The 27,174-nt window shown below is 43.7% G+C and overlaps 1 protein-coding gene across 1 annotated transcript; it reads left to right on the top strand.

The window, feature by feature from the left end:
• Positions 1-1,229: 1,229 nt before the first annotated feature.
• Positions 1,230-26,632, top strand: MOGAT1 (monoacylglycerol O-acyltransferase 1). Its single transcript, XM_062582355.1, has 6 exons — positions 1,230-1,399; positions 11,517-11,695; positions 12,113-12,314; positions 15,362-15,536; positions 18,838-19,037; positions 22,625-26,632. The coding sequence occupies exons 1-6, from the start codon at positions 1,306-1,308 to the stop codon at positions 22,777-22,779; spliced, it is 1,005 nt and encodes a 334-aa protein (XP_062438339.1). The 5' UTR covers positions 1,230-1,305; the 3' UTR covers positions 22,780-26,632.
• The last annotated feature ends 542 nt before the right edge of the window (positions 26,633-27,174 follow it).

Below are 27,174 nucleotides of genomic sequence, written 5' to 3'. Positions count from 1 at the left end.
AGCGGCTGTGCGGCGGCTGTGCGCTCAGGGGCGCGAACGCCCGAGGCGGCGGGCGGCGTGAGGGCGCGATGCGCCAGCTCGGCGCCGAGCTCGGTGCAGGGAGTAGGGAGGAGCTCGGCTTCACCCAGGCGGTGTCAGTGGTACCGGGAAAGCTCCGCTGTCTGTTACGTGGGACTGCCCGTGCGAGTAGAGCAGTGCCGATCGCCGCTTGGAGGGGCGGCCCGTGTGGACGCAAATAGCCCTGCGCCCGTCTGTGGCCACACAGAAATAAGTCTCACTTTGGACCGTCCCCTTTCAGCTAGCAAGGGGCATCCCGTTGTGCTGGTGAGTGAAATGGCTACAGCCAGCACAACAATAGCCTCAAAAGTTTCTTCTTCTTACTGTATTCTTTTGCAGTAACTTCCATCGATATCGCAGTTTAAATGTCAGAGGTGAGTGGGGGCTGAGTCGGTTGATGTAATTAGAAATGAAAGAGTTAAAACTGTAATGCTTGGAACCACTTTTAAGTTTATGGTCAGCTTCTGGGTAATCTCTTTAATAGCAGCTTCAGTGCCAGCTGTAGAGTGTATGCTTGAAATGCAATTCAGAGCTCTGAAAATAAGAAATGGTCTCAGGTGCCCCGAGAAGAAGAGGGGAAAACTACCTTCTGGTGTAGCTATAGAGATCCCATATAAGAAAAATCTGCTCCAGAGAACGTGACCCTTCAGACTTGAAGTTTGCAACTTTGGAATAATAAAGCCACTTGCGTTTGGACTGTTACTGTCTGTTGCAATTGATTTAAAGTGAGGACAGGCACGTTTCACAATCTGCAGATAAGGCTGAGGCTTGCTCGAGGTCTGCTTGTCGCCCCTGTGTGTGAAATGCGAGTGGCGGCTGCGTGTTTCTGTAACAGTCGCTACCGTGGGAGTTCGCCGGACATGTCCTATCCGGCTCTGCTGACGAGGGCTCTCGCCGCAGCGAAGCGGCGGGGGCTTGCGAGGGGAACCCGCGCTGGAGGCAAGGGCCGCCCCGGCGCTGGCTGCGGGCTGGGCTGCCGTGAGCGAGGGCGGCGGAGGAGCCGCAGCGGGGCCGGCCCGGCGCTCGCCTCCCGCGCCCGGCCGCGCAGCGCCCGGCCCGGCCCCTCCCCCGGGCGGCGCCGCGCCGCGCCCGCCGTGGGCTGCGGAGGGGGCGCGGCCGCGCGCGGCCACCCCGCGCCCGTGCCCACGCGGGGCCGGGGCCGGGGCCGGGGCCGGGCGGCGGCGCGGCGCAGAGCGGGGCCCGAGGCCGGCGGTGCGCGCTGCTCTGCCGCCTCCCGCCGCGCTCAGCATGAAGGTCCAGTTCGCCCCCATCAACGTCCCCCTCCGGAGGAGGATCCAGACCGTGGCGGTGCTTCAGTGGATCTTCTCCTTCCTGCTGCTCGGTAACCGCCTCGCCTCGCCTCGCCTCGCCTCGCCCCGCGCCGCGGGCTCTCCGTTGGGTCCCCGCTGGGTTTCTGGCAGCTAACGCCAACGCTTTAACGAACCTCGGCGCGGAGACTGGTACAGGACTAACGCTGCTTTCGCTACTGGCCTCGTAAAATAACTTCGTATGCTGTAATTCAGTAAAATCCCTATCTAGACAGGTGATAAGGGTTAAGCGACTAATGCTGATAATAAACTGGGTCAAATCCAGCAGCTTCAGTAAATTTATGAAAAATGACCTTGCTTGCTCTAAGAAAGTGATCTTAGCAATGTTACTAAGTAATCCTACTCCACTGCTTTTTTAACCTATTTATATATATATATATACACATAAAATGAATTTTCCTAATATCTTTATTAATAGACTCCTATCACTAAACCTTTAATCACAGCAGCAAATCTTATTCTCATGGGTAGTTATCTTGAATTTGATGAAATGAGTCACTTGATTAGGTGAGTTGGGCCTTAATCCTTTGGGACCAGGTCCATGGATTGTGTAAATTGGCAAGAAATTATTGAATATTCTCTTACAGAGCGCACTGCTCTGATGTATAGAGTAACTACTTTGTGTGTTATTGTACGTGCTGATAATATCTTATGCTAGTGCATGCTTTGGGATTTACAAGAAGAAGAAAGTGCGTATATCTTCCTTGCATATTCTTACAAATCTGTTACGCTGAGGTGTTGGTCTGATGTGTTTCAGACAACTGTTTTTGGGTGGTGAGAGCATAAGCTTGAGAGAAGCATGGAAGGTATGAAGCTCTGCCACAAATGTGTTCTTAGTGTTTGACCATTTTATGTTGCCTCTGAATTGCATGCAGCTGGAATATAAACAGTTTATGTTTGTGACCACACTGCAAATAACCTGTGTTTTTATTCCTTAGTATTGAATTAAATCTTGGCATATTCCATCACTCTAGTCTAGTAATAATGCAGTGGATATTCAGTGGCAGTGGAAGGAAACAATTTTTATCCTAGCCTAATTGGTAACAATACTGCTACCTCCGCAAGAAGTACAGAAAATCGTATCATCTGCTTACTAGAAACAAATGGATTTCAGAAAATTCACTATTGCTACAACTCCACAGAAAAAGTAGGCAGCTGTCTTCTGCAGCTGGCGTAGCTTGTGAATAAATGCCAAGAAAAGTCAGCAAGGAAGTTTCCTTGTTTCCTTATGGCTGGTTAAATCAAATAGAGTAAATACATGTGACTGAAGGCGGGGGGGGGGGGGGGGGGGGAGTGTTTGCAAGAGTGTTCTATTTTTTATATGAATTGATACTACTAATAATCTGTTCATGCTTTTCATAGGGATGCTCAGCTTTAGCGCTATTAAAGGTGACCTTTTCATTTTGTATGTGTGCCTCTTTGATCACAGATGTAGGAATTGTCATGTCAAAATATTTCACTTAGTTCCAGGAAAACTCACTGTTTGAATCCTAAATATCTTTAAGAACTGAAGGTTGGGTTAATTCCTAATATTCTGGATTGCCAGTCTGTCTGGATGTCTCTTAGCATTTGTCTTTTAGTTACCAGTTATGGAAAGATTATTTGCTTGTAAGCTCTTGGATTCAAAAGTAATGCTTTCAAATCACGTGAGGAATGCTCATGTACAACTGAAATATTGTGTGAATTCAGCACAGGAAAGATTGCGTGGTTGTTTTTTTTTAATTAATTCACAAATATCTTTATATGGCTGGAACTAGATTATACCAAACAAGCTCTTCTGTAGCTTCAGTCTGTTCTATGTAAAAATATCTGCACGTGAAAAAAATGAACAGATAATATCATATGATTACTAACTGTTTTGCATTACAGATCTCATTAGTTATTCCAGTTAAGCAGTGAATAAATAGGGTACTGATTTAGTTCCTAAAATCATTCATGTATGTACGTGGTGAGGTGCCATAACTTAATGAAATAGTCAAGCAGATAGAGTAAAATAACTCTTAAAAATTAGTGCCAGAAAAAAGGAAAGCTGAATCAGGTAACGATGTCCTTTAAATCTGAGAAGTGGCATGTGAAAACAGGATTAGACATACAGAGTGAGTCACAAGAGTAACGTGGATCAATTATAACTTTAAATCCATAATATTACTTTGTTTTAAATCTCAAAAAACTAGCATTGTATGTTCCTGGCTATGAATCCTGAGAAGTAGCTGAAGTAAATGCAAAAAGCTCTTTGTGTTGGTCTTTCACGTTCCTCTTCAGGGCTGTCCTGCTGCATAATTTCCTGAGATCAAGGAACTGATGATTGAAAAGGCCCTTCTGCTTGTGTGCCTGAAAACTACACACAGTTTGGCTTGAAATACACATATGCAATACTTACTGTCAAATTGCAGTTGCTTATCACCATTTGTAGAAAGAGCTAATCAGTCAACTAAAACTAAACAGGTAGCTGTGATAGCGTGGTACAAACAAGTAAGCTCTGCTTCTTTGCACTGCTTATTAGCTTGGGCTACATCTGCACTTTGTACAAGCACATTGCTTCTGCTTCAGAAAGCAGGCAGAACAAACATGCATCACCCCCTGAAAAGCCGTGTGGATGTACACAGAATTTCATTAAATACAAAAGGGACCTCTTTAAAATTCTGAATGTAAGTTCCTGTGCTTTCCTGGTCTCTGCTTTAAAAAGCTGCCAAAGTTTGCTCTCAAGCAGAAAAAACAAGCTCTTATTGTAGCAGTGGTTCTTCTGCTGTTACTTATCCATAAAGATCAGGGAGGTGACAGTAGAAGTAAAAATTAATTCTAGAATGCTGTGATCTATTTATAGAAGTTTGTGGAATAGATAAAAGAAATGTCCATCTCAGTCTCGCATTCTGCACGATCTGAAACTGCCCTATGTTTTAGTCTCTTATGCACCCTGAAGTGCAACAAGTTAAAATAGTTAGGTAAACTTTTATTGGGGGGGGGGAAGTGTTTTAAATGGACTTGTTTCTTTTAAAAGAAAAGCGATATTAGCCTGGAGTCTAGAAAACTAAGGCTATTAAAACTGAAAAACAACAAGAGCTTAAAACTATGTGGTTTCTTGCAATGTTAAACAGAAATCCAAAAAAGCTTCAGACTGAAGAATAATTTCAAACCATTAGTGTTTCACTACTGAAATGATACTTGAAGTTTTGCAATTTTAGATTACCTACTTAAAAAAAATAGCTGAAAGACAAATTTGATAAATGTAGATTTATGCCAGTAATTACTGTTGTTAGAGGTTTGTTGGCTTAGTCAAGCTGGTGACAGTGCCAGGGCAGACCTGGCCGGTGTGAAGCTGGTGCACAGGCTGCATCGTGCCTGCCTCTGAAGCTGTGTGGCAGTATTTGCTTGTGCTCTGGGGCTGTGCTGGTGTCCAGGCAAACAGCAGGCAGAAAGTCACCTGGAGAGATTAAATCCAAAAACCTTCAAGTACTGCCAGTCTGGCTGTGGGCCATAGCAAAGAGATTATATCACTCTGTTTTTGTACTTTAGTTTTTACAGTAAATATACCCAGAAGAAGTTGTGACTGTCTATGTGAATGCAACTAGTGTCACTGCTGTTCAGCTTGAAGTCATTGTTTTTAGGCTTGGAAATCTTTTTTTTTAAGAATCTTGGTCGAACGCCCTTTTGCAAGAGTTAACAGCATGTCTGATACCCTTCTGTTAGGAACCCGTTTTGCAGGTGTTTTGGTCCTCACACAATAACTGAACAGTGATTTACGCTTGCTGTGTAACTCAGCTGCGCTGGGCGCTGCAGGACTGCACGTGTGAACGACGTTCAGATGTAGCACTCGGGGATCAATGTCTAGGCAGAAGGTAAATCAAATGGTTCATGTCGAGCCAAAGCACTTTAACCAAAGAAAAATGAATTGCTTTGTAGGTGTTGCAGGTTTTTTTTTTTTTTTTTTTTCCTTTCTCTCTAATCTGCTCTCTGGAAGAAATGACAGTGCATTGCACAAAGTGAAGCTAACAGGCAAGCTGGCAGCTTCTATGGATTTGATGTAAAAAGAAACACTGGAATTCAGCATGCACAGAATTAAATGCAGAATAAGGTAACTTAAGGGGTTTCTTGGTCTGAGCAATGAGAGATGGAAGTGAGAGGGGGAACTTGAACCCTCTGACAAGAATCCCAGGACTCAATTTCCAGATAAGGCAGTGATAGAGGGCAACGGTGTCTCTTTGGTACCTTGTTTATGCCATACTTGCAGGTCAAGCAGTGCTGGGGCCAGTCCCCTCCTTTTTGGGGACCTAGGAGGTGATTGCTGTGCATGTGCACAGGGGGTTCATTTTTAGTGTGCATTCACAGTGCATCCAAGGAATTTTGCTATAGGTTCATGAGATTCTGTATTGACTTGTAAAATAATAATACAAAAATCAATATGTAATAACTATATGCTAATATGCACAAGGCTACAAAGTGACATGCTAAAGACATTGGTGTATATTAAAGTACATCCTGTTCTCTAGCAATTAAACTTCTGTGCATGTGTCACGTAGGATGAAACACTGCTAATTAGATTTGGTTGGAGACAGTTTTGAGTTGTGGCTGTGGCTTCCATAAAAAAATACAAACGATGAAACACTTGCCAAGGAATGGGATATTGCTGCTGTAAAAGTAAGTTGCTTAAGTGAAGAGAAAGCAGATGTGCAGCATAATGTGTTAAAACAACACCCCCCCCCCAAAGGAAAAAAAAAAAAAAAAAACTTGTGACAATATTTAGTTATCTGGTGCTGATTTAATTCTTCAGCTGTAGCTGACTGCAGCTGCCATCTCACTCCTCTTCGAGGCCTTCCTTAAAAAACTGGCTTTTGTTGACTAAGAAAACTCAGCTAAACTGCTGTGACCTCTTCCTGCCAAGCTGGCTGATATTGCTACCTTGTTTTTGTCTGTCTGTCTGCACTTCTCTGCCCCTGACATTTAATGCTGGCCCTTGGGCAAGGACTGTTGTATGGTCACAGAGAATAACAAGGTATTTACTGATGCTTGGCTGAGCAGTACTTTTAGGAATGCTACCGTGGCTACCTGCGTCTTCAGGAGGAGATTTAACTATGTCTCCAAACGTATTTGTTTTTTGTCCCTCTCGAGCAAGAACAGAAAAATGGTTGGGCCCGAGGACCGCCCGGCAGGGCGTTCTGTAAGCAAATGTAAATGGCGGTGAATGCTTAAGGAGCAATAAAATAAATGGGAAATACAAAGGCTATAATATATTCCCTGGTGTGCTGTCTCAGCATCTGGTTATCGCTAACTTGGGGATTTACTAAATCCAGACCTTCGTGTCTAACGGTCAGTAGTGCCCAGTTCGCTGTATCTCTAGTTAATCAGTGTTTGTCAATGGAAGATCAGCTCAGTTGGGAACTGGAGCCACATTCCAGAGTAAACGAGCCTTTAAGCCGTCCTCCAAGCCTTTGCATCCAAAGGTTTGTGTTTGTTCTTGTGCTATTGTTGAAATTCAGCTGCCTTGGAAGGAATACTCAAATATCCGTGTGATTAGGACTCCTGCTTGTAATCAATAAACTGAGGAAGGACCTTGACTGCAATAAAGACTGTGTTCTGCAAGTGCTGACTTCCTTGCTGCTGTCACCCCTGAAATAGCTGCCATGTATTCATGTTGGCTTCAAGTGTTTCCCAGCATGGTTAGTTTAAATCGCTTCCCAGCTTGTTTTTGCCGGGGACTCCATAACAGGTAGCAAGTGGGAGCACGTTCCTGTGCTTCTGGTGGAAATCCGTGTGTAGACAGACTTGCACAGGCTAGTGGGATCTGAGCAGCGTAGTACTAACGTTCCGGATTACGTTTTGAAAGAGGCTCTCGGTGTAAAAGCTGGGGGATTGTGCTCTGCAAGCACAAGGAAACTCGCTTACCGTTGCCTTGGCAGATTATTTCCCCTCAGGGGGTGCACGTGCATGTCCCTGTGTTGTGACTATTGGAGTCCATTTGCTGGGCATGTTCCTTCATGTAAAGTTCAGTTCTATCCTTTACCATTTATAAATAAGTTATAAAATATTCTAGAAAGTTTTTCTTCCTCATGGAAGAATTCACTAAGCAGGGACAGTCAGTGCTGCATGTCTTTCTGAGGGTCTGCCAGCATCAACTGTCGGTGCTACCTTGAGGGATAATAGAAAGGAAAAAAAAACGCACTAGGGATTAAAACTTCACTGTGCAATTCTCCTTCTGTGTTCCCTCCAATGTTGTGTTTCTCAAGCATCCACCTCGGAAGTACTGCTGCTCTGAAGCCTTCTGAAGCCCAGGAAGGGACTGTTCTGCTGTAGGTACGTCACTGTGGTTGTTGGAGAATATGCTATCTTTCATTTTTTCCCCCGTGGCTGGAAGGTAAGAAATGAGATTTTCAGCTTGCTTTCTGCCCTAGGCTTGCTTTGTGTGTTGACATATACTCATAACGCCTAGAGAAATATAAATACTTAAAACAACATCTCTCTCTGCGTACTCACTAGCACGTCGGTGGGTCCTGTCCTGACTATCACGTTGTTTGCGGGGCTAGGTCCAAATCCCTGAACTCCGGCAGCCTTGGGCTGATTTAAGCAGTAGCAGCACAATGTGTTTTCAGAAAGCTTCGCTAAGGGCTGCAGTTAGAGCAGGACCTGCAGCGCAGCTCGTTTCTGAGCTGGCTCCGTTGTCGAGCAGCTGAGGGGTCTGAGCGTGAGCTGCTTCATTTAGCTTTGTGGGATGCCTTGGAGAGCTCGCTTCTGGTTTGATTGATGCCAGCACCGGCCGCGTGGGACGTACCTGTGCTGGCTGGGCACGGTCGCTGGCTGCTGTGAGAGTAGTGGACGAACAGCGTTGGAGTTTGTGGCCTTCAAAATAGATAGTACTCAAGCATTTTTGGCTCCTTATTAATTGCACATACATTCTCGGCTTAAAACTGCGTGGATCACCCTTGTTTTCCCACTCAATGTGCTCGTTTCCTATTTCCTGTCTCTGAGGTGTTAAACTATTCTATGAATTTGATGCCCACGACTGCAATTTCAGAGCCTGTTTAATGAGGGGAAACATTAGGCATTCAAGCACTATTGGTCAGGATGCTTCTGGTGCTCCTGCCACCACTATTTGTAGCATTTTTCATCAGTTTCTCTCAACAGAGCAGTATCTCCGTATTATAAATAGGGAAATGGGGGGAAAGGGATGTAAGCTGACTTGCTCGGTGTTGACTGACAAACTTGGTTTTCAGAGTCCCATGGTAGCATGTTCTCTTCTGACCGGTATTGTTTCCCTCTTTCCCAATTGTTCCAATACACTGCAGAGATAATCTTCAAAGCTTTAATTCAAGCTCAAGCAAAAAGATGACACTTCAAGTGTGTACTGGAAGCGTATCCAAACTGGCAAGGATACAGTGAACTGATAAATTACAAGTTGTTCCTCATTTGCCTGGAATTTGTTCATGAATTTAGGTAATGTGGTTGTCACTTATTTACTCACGGACTTCCTCGAAGGAGGAAATACTGTTTTTGTGTTTATAGGCTCATTGGTTTTGAGTCATCGGTATTTAACTCATCTTACTGACTGTTAATGCACTGAAATAATGAGGAGGCATAGTAACAGGAATTTGTTTCACGTGTCTCATTGTAAATGCACTAATAAATGGGCCTTGTCCTGCAGGATGCTGAGCTCCTCTCAGCACCTCACACATGCTCAGGGACATGGGATCTAGCTCTGTTTTAGCTAAAGCAAAGCAGTGAGCTTATGGACAGAATCAGTAAGGTTGGAAGGGACCTTTGGAGATCATCTACTAGTCCAGCCTCCCAAAGACTTCCTCGTGTTGGTTCCAGTGGGGCTTGAACCCAGGGCCTTCTGCATGTAGAGCAGATGTGGTAACTACTACACTATCCCTCTACCCCATCTCCTTTCTAACCCTGGCATCCTGTTGAGATTATGATACCTAGAAATTTGTTTAATTTCAGGATCTCTTTTTCAAATAGCAGATATTAATGACTTTTGTTCAAAATATTCCTGTTCCCTATTTTGAACTGTTGCAGCGTGGGCTTCGCAGCAAGTTCTGCCTCAGGAGAAATGAAAGTTAGTGTCAGATTCTTCACCCATTTGACATTTAAAAATGTTTCCTAGGACTCAGTGTTGCAGTTCCTGGGAATTTTTCATGTTGACTTCAAAGGTCTTAGTTAGCTGTGGTATTTTTCTGGAGCTCTTACTGAGGTGCTAGTTTGGGCAGGGCCAGTGTTGTCTGGTTAAGCAGAAAGCAGAGTGCTTCCATAGCGATGGTGCTGAAGAATGGGGTATCCTTTAAAACAGTACAGTTAAGCATTGATCCCATTCCTGTTTTTGCTTGTGGTTGTTGCCTTCTCCCTTCTCTGGAATGAGTGAGATTCCTTTTGTCCTGCTCATTCTCTATCAGTAATGGGAATATTCATCTCTTCTGCTCAGTCAAATCAGCAGCTTTCCCTGCTTTGCTGCTGCTGCTGGATTCTGGTAGTTCTCACTTACCCCGTGATTATTGATGTTAATTCTGGGGACAGAGTCAAACTGGAAGCAAGATCAAGTTGGAAGAAGTTCAGAATTAAGTATGTATTCACACTGTAGGAAGCGCAAGAGTGCAAATAGGCTCCATGAAGCTCTGTTCTTCAGCGACTAGAAACCTGTTTATTACAGCCAGTCTATTATGAGTAATTTCTGCTGGGGAAAATCTTGAATCAAGCTGAACTGAACCAGGCTGAGCTGTTCTTGCTCTTGGTCCATCTGTTTATTTCTGTGTTTTCTGCCAAAATTTACATTGTTTTAACCAAATTGTTGATTGATGTACTTCTGTTGTTCTTCACTGTCTTTGCAGATGTATTTAGTCCAATATGTTTCACCGATACAGCTCCCTTTAGGATGTTACAAGATATTGTCCTCGTGAAAGCCAGTCAGTTGTGGGCCATACAAAATACTTCATAAAAGCTGGCTTGTACAATATCACAGAATAACTCCTGTATAATACAACTCTGCATGCCGAGTGTTGTGGTGGAGACTCGGTCTGGGCTTGCTAGCCATTGTGTAAATAAACATATGCCTCCAAAGCCCAGGCTCCCTAACAAGCTCAGAGTTTGACATGTGCTGAATTACTCCAGTTCACGAGGATGACGGTGCCTGTGGATTACTGGAAGCCGGAATAACCAGCCTGAGGCAGGGTGAACTGGCGAGCGGGAGCAGCAGGTGCTGGCTGTACCCCGCTTGGGCTCGCGTGGGCTCTGCTGCTTGGTTTGCTGCAAGAGGGCACAGTTTGGCAAGTCCTATAAAGGCAGTGTTTCCATAGATGTGGCTTGGGAGTTTTCCTGAATAATTATTTTAGGATTGGCCCCCCCAAGTAACATGTTCTGTTTAATCAGATACTTTCTTTTTTCTTTTTCCTGGCTTTTTGAACTGTGTATAATGCACTTCCTTTGTTCTTGTAGGAGGATATTACAATTCTTATTAACCCAGGTCTGAAAGCAGCAGCAGGTAAAACTGCTGTCATGCTCCCACGGAAATGGTGAGTTTCCACGTAGCGGCGTGTTTGGAGCCTGAACTGGAACCTGCTAGTGTTCTGGTCTCGTCTAGTGCGTGTCCTTGCTTAGTCGCAGAGTGCTTCTCACAGGGGGTCAGAACTGTTATCCCTATTTTATAGGCTGAGCAACACAGGGAAAAGGATTTGCCAAACACTACTCCCATTAGAAAAGAGATCTTGCTGCTGTCTCCTCTCACCTCTTTCCTTCCCCAGCTTCGCTCCCCTCTTCTCACTTGCTGGAGCATCGTATCCCTGTTAGCACTTGCTGTCACCTTCTGTCCCATCTTAGGGAGACCAGCTGCTCTCCACCAAGTATTAAATGTTCACCCTTGCCATGGAAAACCAAGTGTGTTGGTCCTCTGCTCCTGCTTGTTTTTATTAAAGTAAACCAGCATCTTCTCAAGCGTATTCATCCAGTTGCGCAGTGGAGTTGGACTGACTGATGTGATGCCTCTTTGGCGGTGAAGCAACATCCACGCAACATGGAATAAGCAAACTTAAATTTGTACATGTTTTGAACAGCATCCACACTGAAAACAGCAGGGCTGAGAATTCAAGGGCTTGCAAGGAGACGGTTATGATTAATGCTCCTCATGGTTTCCTTTTCTGTCTCTCATAGCGGAGTTTTGCTGTGGGATCTTCGTAATCTTGATTCTGGGCAACTTCTGGTTTGTCGGCATCTTGTACTTGCTGTGGCTCTACCTCGACTGGGAAACGCCGTGCGCTGGAGGGAGACGGTCCCAGTGGGTCAGAAGTTGGACTATTTGGAAATACTTTAGGGAATACTTTCCCATTAAGGTGAGTAAAAGGTTTCTCAGGACAGCTAGAACAGCCATGAACGCCACCAGGCATTGAAGACTTATCGTTGGTAAAATTCAAATAGTTACTTCAGAGTGAACAGGACTTCTTAAAACACGGGGAGTCTGAGATTTAGCAACAGCACGGGGGGATAGGAGTCGATTTTTCACGTAGGCTATGTGGTCACAAGATAGTGCTCCAGTACAGTAAATGTTACAGAAATGATCATTCAAGATGGATCTATTTTAACTTTGTTCAGGTGTAAAATGGGGCAGTTTAAAGCCCTCAGAAGAGGGAAATGAATTGTCTCAGTTCTGTGTCCTGTCGATGTGCACCCTCCAAATTTTATTTTACTATATTTGAAAGTCTCTGTGATACAGACATATTATAATCTCTTATACCATCTCATTTTTTTAGCTTATAAAAACTTCAGATTTGGATCCAAATCACAACTACTTGCTTGGCTTTCACCCTCATGGGGTGCTGGTAGCTGGAGCCTTTGGAAACTTTTGCACCGGGCCAGGTTTCAAGACGCTCTTTCCTGGCATTACTCCATACCTTCATATCACACCCATCTGGTTTGGCTGTCCCTTCTTCAGAGAGTATGTAATGAGTGCTGGTAGGTAAAAGCAGTGTGTCTCAGCTATTGCTCAATATCGTACCTTCCACCTAAAATGTAGAATCTGCTCCTGTACCTATCAACAGTAAGTTGTTATTTCACTTCTATTAGATCAGCACCGGCCCTAAGTTAAGCCTCTGTTTTATGATGAACTGTTGTTGCAAAATAACTTGAAAGATTTTGTTAATTTTGCTGAATTATATGTTAATGTGTCATTGTTTAAAACTGATTTCAATGAAATTTCTGATTGTTCTGTTGAATCATAACTGGCAGTTACAATACAGCTAGATCCACTGCCGCCAAGAGCTTCACTGCAGGAAAGATTCACAGTAAGTCTGTTTTTGTAGTGAGACTATTCCCAGAATAAGATCTACTGAATCTAAAGCTTCACCTCTTCAAGCATGAGTGATAATTACTAAATCTTGGATGTTAGGATCAGGCTATGTTTTTCTATCTTTTAAAACATACCTATTTTAACTAACATTAAATGATAAGTCATATAATCACTGATCATTGCAGATACTTCTGTAAATGTTGCAATGCTCCTGTAGCCCCCCCTTTTTTTCCTTTCTTTTTGTAATTATCTGATGCTTCTAGATATGGTGAGAAAGGTAGGAAAGGGAGTAGGAACCAAGGCAGTCTGTGGCTGCGTGGTTTTGCATCTGCTGTTATCCGCCACCCGGCAGAGAAGGAGGAAGGAAGAGTGGCCTGCAGCGGCTGCAAGCTCTCTCTGGGGCGTTTGAGTGCCGTTTTCCGTAGCTTCGTCTCCCTTCTGCACCCAGCTGGTTCCCCAGACCCTGCTCTGGGGCTCTACTTCAGCGGCCGTTGGGCCATCGCCATTCCCGTGCCCTCCCCTAAATGTGCTGTGAGCACGACCCCTTTCAGTTGTTCTCAAATTGGGGAAATGATAGAGAGGCTTTGGGGGTTTCTAGGTGTAGATGTTGGCCACGGCTGTGCTTCTTAGCGCTGCCAAGCTCTGATCACGCACAGAAACAACCCTGCTTCAGGGAAGGTTCTCGTCTGGGCAGCGAGGAAGGGATGTGGCACAGGTTCCTCCAGAGCTGTTGTGATGCCCCAGTGCTGGCTCGTTTCTCTGTTTGTCCAATTTTTTTGTTTGTTTGATTGGTTGTTTTATTTTCTTTTTGAACAGAAAATCCAACAGCCCTGAAATGACAGAACACACACTGTCCATGTAGTAAATGGAGCACTTGAACCTGCATTTCCACACTAACATTCATATAATTAAGCCTTTTTTTTATGAAGAAAATGCTGTTCTCTCCTTGAACTATGAGGCTACAGTACTAGCTACTAGTTACTTTCAAGAAGGAGGTGTTTGAAGTGTAACACTACTTAGTCATTGCACAATGACACTTGAAAAACAGATTGAAGATAATATCTTGCTCGAGAAGCTTGAAGTCCCACTAGGTACAAGTATTTTTCTAGTCAGAAGTTAATTACCTACTTCTGACTGAGGTCCTATACTTGAAACTTGTGTAATTGTAATGATGATGTAAACTCTGAGGACAGAAATTTTTTCTCTGTTCTGTACAGCACTTGTCATAAAGGGATCATACTCATGACTGATAATGCAGTAATAATAAAATATAACAAGTAATAAACTGTGGGGAATAGAAGAACAGGTAACAATTAGGACTAGTTCCCTCACAACAGCTTAATACAGGAGTGATTTTGCTTAAATTCATTAAACTACAGTAGTTGAGTAAGTACAGTCAAGATAAATCTGGACAAGACTAGATCTGGGAGATAGAGCTGTAGCTTTTGAGTCCAACTTTTACATGAATGCTGTGATTTCCAACAAGCTATTCAAGCACTCCATGCTTACAGACGTGCCTAGGATGCAGTTCAGATTCACGTCAGAATTGCATGGCCTTGGATGGTTCAGCATCACAGGAGAATGTCCTTCCATAAGAATGTTCTTTTTGAGGGGATTTTTTTCAGGTTTGCAAAGTTAAGGGGTTAGTAATTATGGAAGATGACAAGTTTAAACATGGCTCAGCCTGTTTTTTTGCCATCTTGACCTGTAAAAACAAATATTTACTTGCTAGATGAGAAATAAGCAAAAAGCAAACTTAAGAATAGTTAGCATCTTAGCTTGTTTTTGACAGGTGGCCCAAAGTGGACCTTCTGTATAATAAAGGTTATCAGTCAGGTAATAAACCACTTATGAAATCTTTGTGTTACTGAAAGCTATGCTTCTATCACATTATTTTTGGCTTTTGCATAAATGGTACTGGTACGAGCCTTGTAAGTAAAACCTAGGTGGGGCTCAAAGGAAGTCGAGAAGGCTTGGAGAAGGGTTCAAAGGGAACAAGGGCCAAGCTGACGTTAAAGCCTCGTGCAGCAGTGTGCCTCAAATTAGCAGTAGCTGTCTTGGCTGCAATATCAGAAAAGCTTCACGTTCTGCTGTTCTAGCCTAAATAGATTTATGAGTGTCAGATGCTGGTTGCTAGAGGCTAAGCTGGTGCAGTCACTGGGAGTAGCACAGCTGAGCCTCCGCCGCTGCTTCTGACGCTGTGGGGCCACTGCCTTAGATGGAGCTGCTGTATCCTAACTTAGGAAGGAACGGAAGGGATCAGCTTGGCCCTGCAGATCCTTGCTTAAGGTAGCAAGTCCTCTGTCTATTCTGTTAACCCCTCTGCATGCATTTGTTTATATGCACCTGCTTCTGCAGGGTTAGCTGCAGCCTCTCTACAATATCTGCTGCAATTTTACTATCCTGTACTTGGCACAGGAGTCTCTCTGATAAGGAGTTATGTTGGCAGAAGAGCCTCCTCTTTCCTGAAGATCTTGTAAAACTTCTGTGGTAGGCAAGCAGAATTTAGCTCACCAATGGGAAATCAAAGGGTGTGCCTAAGACTGGATCTGTTGCAGTAAGAGGTTAAACCTATATCTTAGAACAAACCCATAGCTCTGTCATGTGATATTTAGAAATATCATTTATGCATCATTTACAAATATTCCTTAAATTCCACTGTAATCCTGCGTGAGGGTCTACTGAGTCACTCTTAAAATGTTTGCTCCCGAAGGAATGGTTTCCGCATCCAAGGAGAGTGTCTCGTACGTGCTGAACAACGACGGCGGTGGCCACGCGTCCATCATTGTGATCGGAGGAGCCGAGGAGTCTCTGAACGCACGTCCTGGAAGTTTAACGTTGAACATCCTCAAGAGGAAAGGTTTTATTAAAATGGCCTTGAAACATGGGTAGGTTTCTCATGGAGACTGTTCTGATAAGCATGCTTTGAATTCAGACCGATTCGTAAATATAGTACATGTTACATACAGTAAATTCATAATTAGAATCTGAAAGAGTCATTTGTGTATGAACATGCAGATATCTGAAACAGGAACAAGTCTGAGCATCCAGATCCAGTCTGGGAGTGTGGAAAGCTCCTTTTTGCCTTACATAATTTGTAAGCAGTAGGTGGAGATATTAACATATCTTGGTTATTTGTTTCTGTTGTTTTATATTGCAGTAGCAAAAAAAAAGAAGTAGTAATTGTGAAATGATATTAGTAAACCTTTTATTGCTGAGTGACTCAGATGTTGTTCTCTGTTCTGTAAATTGAAGTTACATTAAAACAGTATTTCCGTATCATTTTAAGCAAAAAGGTTAGAAAGCTAGGCCTTGTTTTATTAAATCACTTCAATGTAGTCCACGAGTATTTTTCATCTTTATTTTAAAGACTTTCTTTTGAAGCTTGTTATTTACAAATGTAAATTTCTGGTAATTTGAGGTGTGAATCTCAAAGAAAAATTAGTGTTTTTTTTTTTAACTGACAAACATCCATCAGTGTGTTACTGAACAGAGATGGCATTAATCTTTTGAGTGATTTACATAATACGAGCTATTGCGTTTGTGTTGCACTGTTCTAGGTGCCTTGAGTATTAGAAATATTGGAACCACTGACTTGTTCCTGCTAACCTTTCTAGATAATACCAGAATTACACATTGATATGCTAAGCAATAAGGGGAAAAAAGAATCTTAAACTTTGATTTGTATCTTTGATTCAAAATCTGTAACAGTGTTTTTTAATTAGAGGAAAAGATGGTCGCTGAGAAGAGTGCTCTGTTTTCAGGCAGGCTGCTAATGTCGTCTTTATTTCTAGGAAATATTCTGTGTCAGAAGATTCCAATTTTTTTTATACATTTCCCTAGGAGTCTCATAAAGGACCTGTTCTCCTATAGAGAATAATATTTTAGTCCAATTTGTACCCAGAAATAAAACTTGCCTAAATGGGTCTTTACTCAATCCCTGTTTGACTGCTGCTTAACCCAGTAAGAATCCTAACCACCATCAGTAGTTTATTCCTTACCATAAAGTTTACAAAATATTTAGGTACTTGTTTAGGAGCATATCTAGAAATCTCTCCAATCTGACAGATCGCAAAGGTTGGTGCTCGTCTCCCATGTAAGCTGCTCTGGATCCAGAAACGAGATACTCCCATCTCTCGTGTCCCTGATTTCACAAGCAGCCCTAAGGCAGGCGGAGGAGCCCAGGCTACTCGCAGAGCACACGGGTGGCCTTTATCTCCTCTGTCAAGTCCTGTGCTTCGAGTGGTGGTCCTCCTCTTAGTTAAGGCGGCTCAGCGTTTACAGCCCTCGGCTAGAATGAAATGGGCACCAGCAGACCCCCGGCTCGACCTGCCTGAAAGGTCCTCACCGCTAGGCTAATTATTCTGGGTCTGGGCGTCTCCTGATGCTTCTGATCTGCAGCATCGAATATCAAGAGAGGAAGGGGCAGTGCGGAGCGACGAGCCCTGTGCTCCCCACCCTCGCTCCCACACTGCCCATGCAGAGAAGTGCGGCTGTTCCTGCGCTGCTTTTTTTTAAAATGTAGTCTGAATATATGCGCAGAAGTCCTCTGGACTCCTAGAAAAGACATTTTGGTCCAAGGTAACACAATACCTAATACAAAGTAAAGAAGTCCTAAAGACGTAAGTGATGAATCAGCTGACTTATCCTTAGTTTCATAATCAGAAGTTACTTATTTCTTTGTTGCAACCTCCTACCTAGTGTCTTGCAAAAGCCTTTAGTGTGCAGATTAAAACAAATCCCACAGTCTCGGGGTGTACATAAAGATGCTATTGCACCATATGATTCTCCTGTTTGTTTTAATGCTGTAGTAAAAAATGGAGTATATACCGAGCCATGTTATTTTCCAGGCTTTCCAATGTTTCCTTTACAGGTAGTGGGGTGATAGATGAGAAATACTCGAGAAAGCAGGGTTTGAGCAGACATCAGTCAGACCTGAGAGTGGGAATGGTAGTACTCAGGAAGCCTGAGGCATGAGGAGCTATGTAAGCTCTTCTTCCTTCCATGCAGGTGGTTGTGATTGCCCATGGTATTTCCAGCCAGCTCCATCCTCAGTGCATCTTCCTTGGGCATTTGGAGTTCTTCAGTAATTCATCTTGACAAAATTACTAGCAATGCAGCTGTTCTACATTTAGGCTTTCATCAAAGATAGTGTAAGCTCAATAGCACTGAAGTACAGAAAGTAAGATTCAAGTAAAGCAAATAAAACCCACTGATGTCCATCAGAGATTGGTTAGACTTCTTTTGGCTGTATAATCTGTTTTAATGAAACTAAACATTCAAAAAAAAAAAAAAAAAAAAAAAAAAAAAACACGCAGGCAAGGTTTTGAATAGAGTTGGAGTTTTTTTTTTGTCTCTTGTTGGAGACAGCTGCACTGATTCCATCAGCCTTAAGTAGTTTGTCCAGGAGGTAGTCAGTGCCTTTCCTCCCAAGCCAACTCGTGAACTGAACAAAAATTCATTAAGCTGTGCAGGAGCCAAAGTGAATTAGTATAACTTCTGCGGGTACGATTTGACTTGTGATAGTAACAGATTAAGGCTAGTGTTTTTGAAGAAGCCTGGAGGAAGTAGGATTTTGCCAGGAGTTGGTCACCAGGTGAATTTGGCATTGGACTCGTGCCTGTGAGAATGTCTACTTTTTATCATGTTTTTTTTTGTGCTGAAATCAAGTGCATGCATTACTCCGGTCAAAAGGCAGGGGAAAGCCAAGATCTGACACTGCCCAGCCAGGAGCATTATCAGGTTAGCAACAAGGTTTCTTTACTTGCCAAAGGAGAAAATGCAGTGAAAACCGGGCTGGGCTTGCTGAAATACTGATGGATAAGATTATAATTATGATATATGTGTAATTATATATTTTTATGACTGTGACTAGTCATAAAAAATTGCAGCAGGTAACAATCAGCTAAATACTGCCTCAAAGCTAGCTGCTAGTTGTGTACGAATGACTAAAAAACAAAACAAAAGGTAAAAAAAACAAAAACAAACCATCAACCCCCCCGCCCCCCAAGCCCCAAGCAGCTGCATTTCAGAAGGGAGTTGAATGCCTGTTGCTGATGAACTCTAGAGCCACCCGAGTTTGCTGTGCCGGCTATTGGGAAGTCTCCACGCCGCAGGTGGGAGCTGCGCCGCAAGTGCAAGCGGATGTGGGATTCTCCAGTGCTCATTGCAGTTCTGACTGTTCTCCAGGGCTCATCTGGTCCCAGTGTTTTCCTTTGGCGAAAATGAACTATTCAAGCAAGTTGCAAACCCCAGGGGTTCACGGCTCAGAAATATACAGGAGAGGCTGCAAAAGATAATGGGCTTTGCTCTGCCACTGTTTCATGCCAGAGGAGTATTTCAATACAGTTTTGGCTTAATACCTTACAGGCAACCTATTCATACTGTTGGTAAGTTCCTTGTGCCTTTTCCAATGCTTTTCTTTTTTTTTTTTTTTTTTTTTTTTTTTTGGTTTAAAAAGGTGAAATTGTGCTTCTAGTATCTGTGTAAATTTATAAATTTGTTTGAACAAAACCAGTTGGCTACTGAGCGTCTAAGGCAACCATGTGAGACTTGAAACAAACCTTTAATATTTTTTTTTTTTTACTCTCTATTCTCGCCCAGCTGAAACAAGGGAATCCTTTCTCCCTTCCCCCTTTCTGTCTTGTACCTAACCTTATTCTTCATTCACACTTCAGCCAGTGGCTCGTATCCTCGGGAGTCCTCGAGGGACTCGAAGGGGTCATCCAGTCCGCAGAAGAGGGCTGACGCGGCTCCGCGGCTGCTGCTGCCGTTGTTTCACAAGGTGCCCAGCACCTTCTTTTCTTAGTCCCGCAGAGAAAAAGCAGTTACGTGTTTCCACTGGCCCCAGGCCAGCACGTGGCACCACAGCCCGGGGCCACGCTGCTGGCAGGAGCTCCTGCCACCATGGCCTGGTGTGCGCCGGGACCCGGGAGAAGCCGAGTCCTTTGGGGGGCTGCTCCGTAAATGCCGTTGCAGCTCCCGGGGGGTTTCCCCTGTTTTCGCTTTTTGCCATGGAAAGGTCCGTTTGTGTTTAGGTGAGAAGTGCAGGCTGTATTGACAGACAGTTTGGAAGAGATTTTTTTTGCCAGAAGTCTTCATTCCTGGTGGTCATCTCTCACTGGAGCATAGAGGTGAACATCTTCAGACTTTAATGGCATTTACTAGTGCTCTGGACAGCCACATCTTCAAAAAGTTGTGCGGGGTGTCGTGCAAAGGCAACAGCTAGCTGCCTATGTGTTGGATAAATCATTCCTAGTGAGATCCTGAGTGACTGAGTGAAGTCTGTCCAGAAAAATAAAGCTGCTCTTACATTCCACATTATCGCCTCAGAGGAGGGATGATATGGTTTTAGCATGAGGCAAGTAACGTGAAACTTAACGTAAATTACTACTACTTCTTTGTCTTACACAAAGACCTGTGTTTTTACTGGGGTATATATTTAAATATTTTGAAAAAGATTTAATTTTGAAAGCCCATATTTTGTCTAGGCAGGCTGAAAATGTTGCTTATTTGAAAACCAGAAAGTTTTCAAAACATGGGAAAGAAAATAAGGCATTTTCTGCACTTTTTCATTGGGTAGATGACATCAAGACTTGTGAATTTAAATTGTCTTTTACTCTGAAGCAAATCTTCATCACTGTTTTATTTACTGCCAGAGCAGGAGTGTGGTCCATGGCTAAAGCACAGGAGTGCTACAAATCAGCAAGGCCAGAGTCTTGCAAAAGAACTTGTTATATGACCTCATGAAGTCCCTTATCTATAGTGTCTCTGTTTCCTCATGTTTGCAAACTATTACAATGTCTCTGCATTCCTGGAGGGCCCCTCGGTATGGCTCAACAGGGCTTTGAAAGTGTTAGCTCAGCTACTGCGGAGCCGCATCCAACTCCACCCAACCGGTTAGCCGTGTTGACAGTGTGGGTCAGGTATCAGCGAGTTGGCCTCTTTCAGGGGCTGGAACTGATCCAGAAGCCTCGTTTCCTAAAGCATGGAGGCAAAATTCAGAAAGAAAAAAATCAAGATCTCGGAAGTCTGAGTGTGAGTGCTTTGGGCTGCACGAGTAAGAGTAATCTGGTTTTGCTGAAAATTATTGCTGCTTTTCAGGAATAGAACCAACTCTAAAATACATGATTGGGCAGTTCCTTCAAAGCTGCATGGAAAACCAGGGAAATCACAGTTTCCAACTCCCCTGTTAGGAGGGCAGACGAGGGGTGGGGGGGTTGATGCGTGCTCCTGGAAATCCCTTATTTGATGTACAGCGATTTCATCCTCCCAACGTCTTACCCAGCCCAGGGCTGTGTTCTGCCCCCTAGCCGTGTGGAGACTGAATTTCAGCGCTGCGTAGGGCAGGAGAGCTCTTGGCAGCAAAAGCTGCAGCAGGAATCTGCAGAATCAACTCCTTTGCAGACGGCTACAGCTGCGCTGCCTTTTACCACCACCTCCCCATCTCAGGTGGCAACATCTGCTGAAAGGGATTGCCAGGTGCCTCTGTCAGGCACCTGAAAATCTGTTTAAGTCGTTTTTCCTGCAGGCTTCCTGTGTGCTCTTGGCCAAGTCTGTTAAGCTCTCAAGGCCTCCGTTCGTTTTCAGTGAAGGAAGAGCAGCTATCAAACACGGTAGGGACGGAATGGCGTAAGGAAGACCGCGGCCGCTGGCGGGCTGCGGGCTTTGTAACAGCCGCTCTGCCCTGCGGGCTGCGCCGAGCGCCGTGGCGCGTGCGCTCTTGGGCCTGTGCGCGTCGAAGCGGGGCGAGGGCGGAGTTCGCCTAGCGCTTCACGCATGGAGTTGTTTAGGTTGTGCTGGTACTCGCAGGCCGCGTACGTCTCAGAGGCTTCTTACAGGATTTGGGGGGTTTTAAGTACTGCTACTCCCTGGGCTGACGTAACTGAAAAAAAAATACGGTACAGGTGCAGTGGTAGGTTTTGTATGATTGGAGGTACCTGTTTTTCCTTTTATGCCTCTGTATGGTTGAGGCTGTCACTGTCCTCTCAGTCTCTCTCATGCTGGGCACGGTTAGTACTCAGATCAGAACAGAAGACAGTGAGAAGCTACAGATATTTTAATTAGCATATGTTCTTGCGCTTAGAAAACTTCACCTGTAGGGTTTCAAGTTTTCCTTCTTTTTCCCCCCTGTCTTAGACGTGTCCTGAGCCCGTAAGGATTTGTAAGAGGTTCAGATTGCAAAACCCACAAACCCTAAGGGGTGAATGGCAGTTTACCTTTGCAGTGAGAAGCGTCTTCCAGCAAACTCTTGATTTCTGTTATTCACCTGAACTGAAGCCGCTGACTGAAACGGAGCTGGTGGAAGAGGAGAAGGCTGAGGCTGTTCCACAGCTTTTGACCCAGAGTAGCAATTCCGCTTGCAGTTTTTTACTCCTCGCTGTTACTGTTAAAGACAGGAAGAGCTGCAAAAAGCTCTGACTTATTTTTCTGAGCACAGATGAACCAGAATAGTCCAGCCTGGAAAACTGCAACTCCCTAGGCATCCGTAAAAATGCTTTAGCATCAAAATGTCTCCTGTCTCACAAGGGTAAGCCTAAGCACTAAGACATGCTCTGGCCAGTACCACGGGCCTGAGCATTTACGCTGCATGTATAATTTCACACCTATTTTTGAACTTGCCCTGCAGGATGCAATCCCAGTGGCAGGTCAGCCCATAATCCATGCAGTTGTACATTACTGTGCAAACTGTTCCCTCAAGTTAGAGCTAACCTCCCTCATTTGTTCTGCTGCTGCAAAACTGATGAGTGCGTTTTGTTTGTTTTTAACTCATTTTGTCCGAACTCAAGCAAAATGTGGAAAACCAGACCCAGGACTTTGGTTTGTGAAAGGTGGTATCAGGTCCAAGGCTAAGAGAATTATGCTGTGATTTTGTCACCTCCCTGGGAGCTATGATGGAGCTATTACAGGAGGGAGGGTATTTTTACTTAAATGAGATATCAATAAAGTTAACATTGCTCATGTGTTTAATTTACAGTGGGAAGCCCCATCCCTGTGAAACAGAATTTGAATCCTACCACTGAAGAGATTGAACAGCTACATGAGCTATATCTACAGAAATTAAGTAAATTATTTGAAGAGCACAAAAGAAATTATGGGATCCCTGAGCATAGATCTCTTGTCTTTGAGTAGTGAATTACAATTTGTGATTACATGGATCAGTTTGGAAAAAAAATATTGGATGCCGAAAGAGGTCTTTCTTGCAATCTGTGTTTTGCAACCTGTAATTGTTCTTGTGTAAGGAATAATTTTAAGAAGGGATTGTTTGATTTTTATCTTATGGAAAAAAATCCTTAGGGTGTGATCCTGGAAGCCACTGCTGTTTTGAGTTGTCCTTTTAGATTCACCTGTACTAAAAATGCTAGTGAGAGACTCGGCACAGATGTTCTTACCACCATGGATGTAACCATATCTTGAGCAGAGGAAATCGCCCTAGCATGAGATCAGGAGCAGGAAAAGTATATGTCCCTGAAGTATCTAGTTAGAAGTTAAGAGACTTACTAGCACGTATCAAACATTACATCAAGTTGTTCTTTGAATATCAAAAAGCTCTAATGCTCTTCCATAGAGATGAAGTCTGTTTTCAGTAGAAGGCTGAAACATTATGAACCATTTACACAGGATTTCAGGAATACTATGAGCTTCCTGCCCTAATTAAGCTATCAGCAAAATTGGTTTCTTTGACTTATGGAGCAGACTAAGCTCTGCTGGAGGAAGAACAATGTTGTTTTACATGCGTGCAGTTGCTGGGTGGTGGGAAACACTGAATAATGTGACTTTTTTCTTCTTTTGGACAAGCTGTACTTTAGAGCATCAGTTTGTAAGATGATGCAGCTTGGTTTGGTAGTTTTAGTCTCGCAGGAAATGGCAGGCACAGTACAGGAGGTGTTTACCAGTGAAACTGGTGGGTGAGTCATGTGAATTTTGCATGTTATGCATATTCAAAATTCCTCTTATGCTAAGCTAACATTCCTTCCACAGAAGGAAATGAAGCCCACTTTGTTCAGTCTAGTCCTGAAACTTCATCAAGGAAAGTGTACTTGTAATGCCTTTTTCTCCTCCTCCACCCCCCGTACGTGTGGATGCCATCTCTCCTAAGACCAAAGGATGGGGAAGCAGACTGTGAAGTTTCATTCTTTTTTCCTACTAGTCTGATGAACCAAATTGTACTCTGCAGTTTCCTTATCTGGAAAGTATGGGGAAAGCTGTGCATCAGTGTGGCACAGCTGTAACTGCCAAGGCAATGTGAGCACAGTGCTAAAGTGTAAGCACTAGAATTTGAGAGAAGGTTTTTCTTAAGTATGGGTATCTATTAGAAAAAAAATAGAAATCTTGGCAAAACTTTTCCAGTTAAAATCCCTAGGCCTCCAAGATGATGATGTGTGAAGAGAATTATAGTATACTATTATATTTTTATATATGAGAAATTACTATATTTGTAAATGCTTTCTATCTGCACATGGACTCTGCAGATCTGGATTTATTGAAAAGTGTGTGTTTTGGTTTAAGCAGGTTTGATGCCTGTATCAGGTGCATGTCGTGCAGGTGCTCTGATAGGACATGCATAGGCTTGTTGGGCAGCCTGGGGCATTTGCAGCTGTGCCAGTTCAGCAGCGACACACTCTGGAACTAGCCACTAGTTGGCCCCACAAAGGCACTGGACACGTGTGCTCGCTGGGCTGGAGCCTTCCCAAAAGAAACGTGATAGTGGTTTGGGGAAGCGTTAGAACTCTAGGGAGAAAAGATTTTTAACAAGATGAAGGTCTTCAAAAAATAAAATAAAAGCAAGGAAAAGAAAGGGGGGAGTGTGTGTTGGAAATAACTCCCGAGGAGTGGACTCTCCATGAACAAAGCCCCAGTGTTGAATAAATATTTGCCAGACAAGGCTCATGGATGTTGGTCTAACCTGTTCCAAAAATCCTCCAGCAACAGTATGGTTTGCTTAGGAGGGCTGTGCCTTCTGGTGTGCATCTGTCATTCAGAGATGACCAGTGCTGAGCCAGTGAATCCTGCCCTCACTTTTTCTAGGGCTATAGCTGTCCTTTTAGGAGCTGGGATGAGAGCTGGAGTTCTTGATGCCTGGAGAAGTAGCTCTCCTTTCTCTGACAGACTGCTGTCAGCATACCCACAGCTCATCTCTTCTGTACTTCAGCTCTCTTGGTGCCAAATGTGCTTCCCCTTACTTTCCCAATGTTTTTGCTGCCTAATGATGGCTGTGTGTGATGACCATGAGCGCATACAAAATTTTCAAGGGCTTCCTATCACTGATCAGAAAGAGAGATTTTAGGATCAGGGCTTGAAAAGAGGAAGGGCTGTCAGCATTAATGTTTGGCATGAGCTTAAGGTCCAGGACTATTTCAGCTGTTCAGATAGCAAATATTTAGGGAGTCAGATATCCCAGGTTTGATACCTGCAAGAGGCCTTTAGGATGCTGAAGGCTCTAAGTGATGAGCCCTGAGTAGTCACTGACCCAATTTTGTTTATCCAGCTGTGTTTGAACTTGTTTTTTGCTGCTTGCCCTGATGAGTAATGCTCATGCAGTCATGAAAGACAGACTTGGAGTCTGTGTCAGACTGCTCTCTCCTAGATCACCTGATCTAATAAGATGCTTCCTCCGGTATACAGTCTGTTTTAATCCTATTACTTTAATGATACAGAAGCTCAGGATGTAAATTTTAAAGCCATAGTGTAGAGTTGAGGATTGGAACTGCTTGGATTGTTGTTGATTAAATCAGCCTCAAATTCTAGGGAACACGAGGATACTGATTTGGGGGATGGAGGGGGAAATATATGATCCAGAATGTACCCTATGTATAGACTCACCTCTGAATTCCATGAGAAAAGTGTTTGTGGGTGCTAAATAGTATTCATAACTGGTATGGTTAAAACAAGTAGGAATTGTGTTACTCTGGCTACTAATACTGTCATTGATTTATAACACAGAAAGATGGAGAAAAGAAAAAGTCTCCACCTAACCTAAATATGTATTAGTGCCCTGCATATACAGTTGCTCTGTAACTGCTGCATTTTGCCTATGCTGGTCCTGCCAGCTTACATTCTGTTAACAAATGCAGCTAGGACAGGACTATGTTTAAACAGACTGTCAGAATCTAAAACTGATACGCAGATTTCCTCTAAAATATTTACCTTTGTGATAAGGTAAAACAGCCCTGCAAGACTGAGCTAAAGACCATGGACAACTCAGAGCCCTGGAAGCTCTGTTGCAGGTAGCGCCAGCGCTGATCTGACCATTGCTGCAGCAGTGAGGAGGCTTGCTGTGTGCTGCCAAGAGTATCAAATCAAGCTTCCGTGGCAGTGCAGGCTTGACAAAGCAAGAGGAGGTCAGTATAGGAACAGTGACCCTCCCCCATGTTCTCCCCTCCCCACGCCCAGAATCTACACTCAGAAGAATCATATTCCTGGTGGGATGCCTGTGCCTATGCAGACCTGTGGTGTGCCTCTCAGAGGGTGTCTGTGGCCACAGTTATGGATTAGGTGCATGACCTAGGCAGATAGCTTACCTTTTTTCTCCCTAAGGATAGACTACAGAGGTGAAACTTGTACCTGTGCCCTATCACCTTCTAGAGAAAAGGATTAGCAGTTTGTATGTGCTCACATTGCACAGGGGTTTCACCACTTTGCTGACTTCACTCTGCAGAAGTAACTCCAGGGAAGCAAGGCATCTAGCAAAAGGATAGATGCTCTGCCTCTACACCATGCAAATACTGCCTCTCCAGTGTACTGAAGCTGTTCATGCCTGCCTGTTCCCTTGCGGATAAATATCTCTTCACTAAAATATGTCTACAAAAACTCCTTACACACAGAATCAGTCCTCGAGAACTTTTATCTCTTGAACTACAAAGCTTATTTTACACTCTTTGATACCTTTGTGACTTTTCATGGTACCTGTAAAATAACAATTTTAGTTGTTACAATGATAGCTGTAGCTAGGAGATGTGAGACAATAAAGGTTTGCACCAAAGTGTTTCTGTTGAGTGGATTTCAAATATTTGTCATTGCTATTGGGAAAGAGGTTGGGACTTCAGAGGTTGTATTAGAACAGCATATAAAGCAGCTAAGAGGGCAGTGGTCATAAGCATGCTGAAATCAGGGGTCACTGAAGGTGGGTGGACTGCTCTCTGCAGTTTGCTCAGGGATCGCTTGAAGCTAGGCTCCTGCTGTGAGTCCAAAAGGGTCGGAGGAATGAGTGCCCCGTAGCAGGGAAAGGTTGGGCTGCAGCTGTCCATGGCTGTAAGCAGGCACACAGTACCTGCTGAATTATGAAGCCTGAGAAGAGTTAATGGTGTTTTGTTACTGTTTAAATACTCTTTTTATGGAAGGATCCCACCTTGCATTTTAGTATGCTATAAAGGAAAAGAATTGGTAAAAGGTAAAGTGACTTTGGGTTGCTTTGAAGGAGTCTCATCATACATGTGGGTGTGTAAATGGGAGGTGTGTTGTAGTTTACCAATGGATGAGCATCATATCTTGTTTTTTTGTTGAAATATTGAAAAAGCAAATTATACT

Source organism: Rhea pennata, chromosome 9 (genome assembly GCF_028389875.1).
Source record: "Rhea pennata isolate bPtePen1 chromosome 9, bPtePen1.pri, whole genome shotgun sequence".
NCBI classification, from domain to species: domain Eukaryota; kingdom Metazoa; phylum Chordata; class Aves; order Rheiformes; family Rheidae; genus Rhea; species Rhea pennata.
This window is presented reverse-complemented; position numbering and strand designations above follow the sequence as displayed.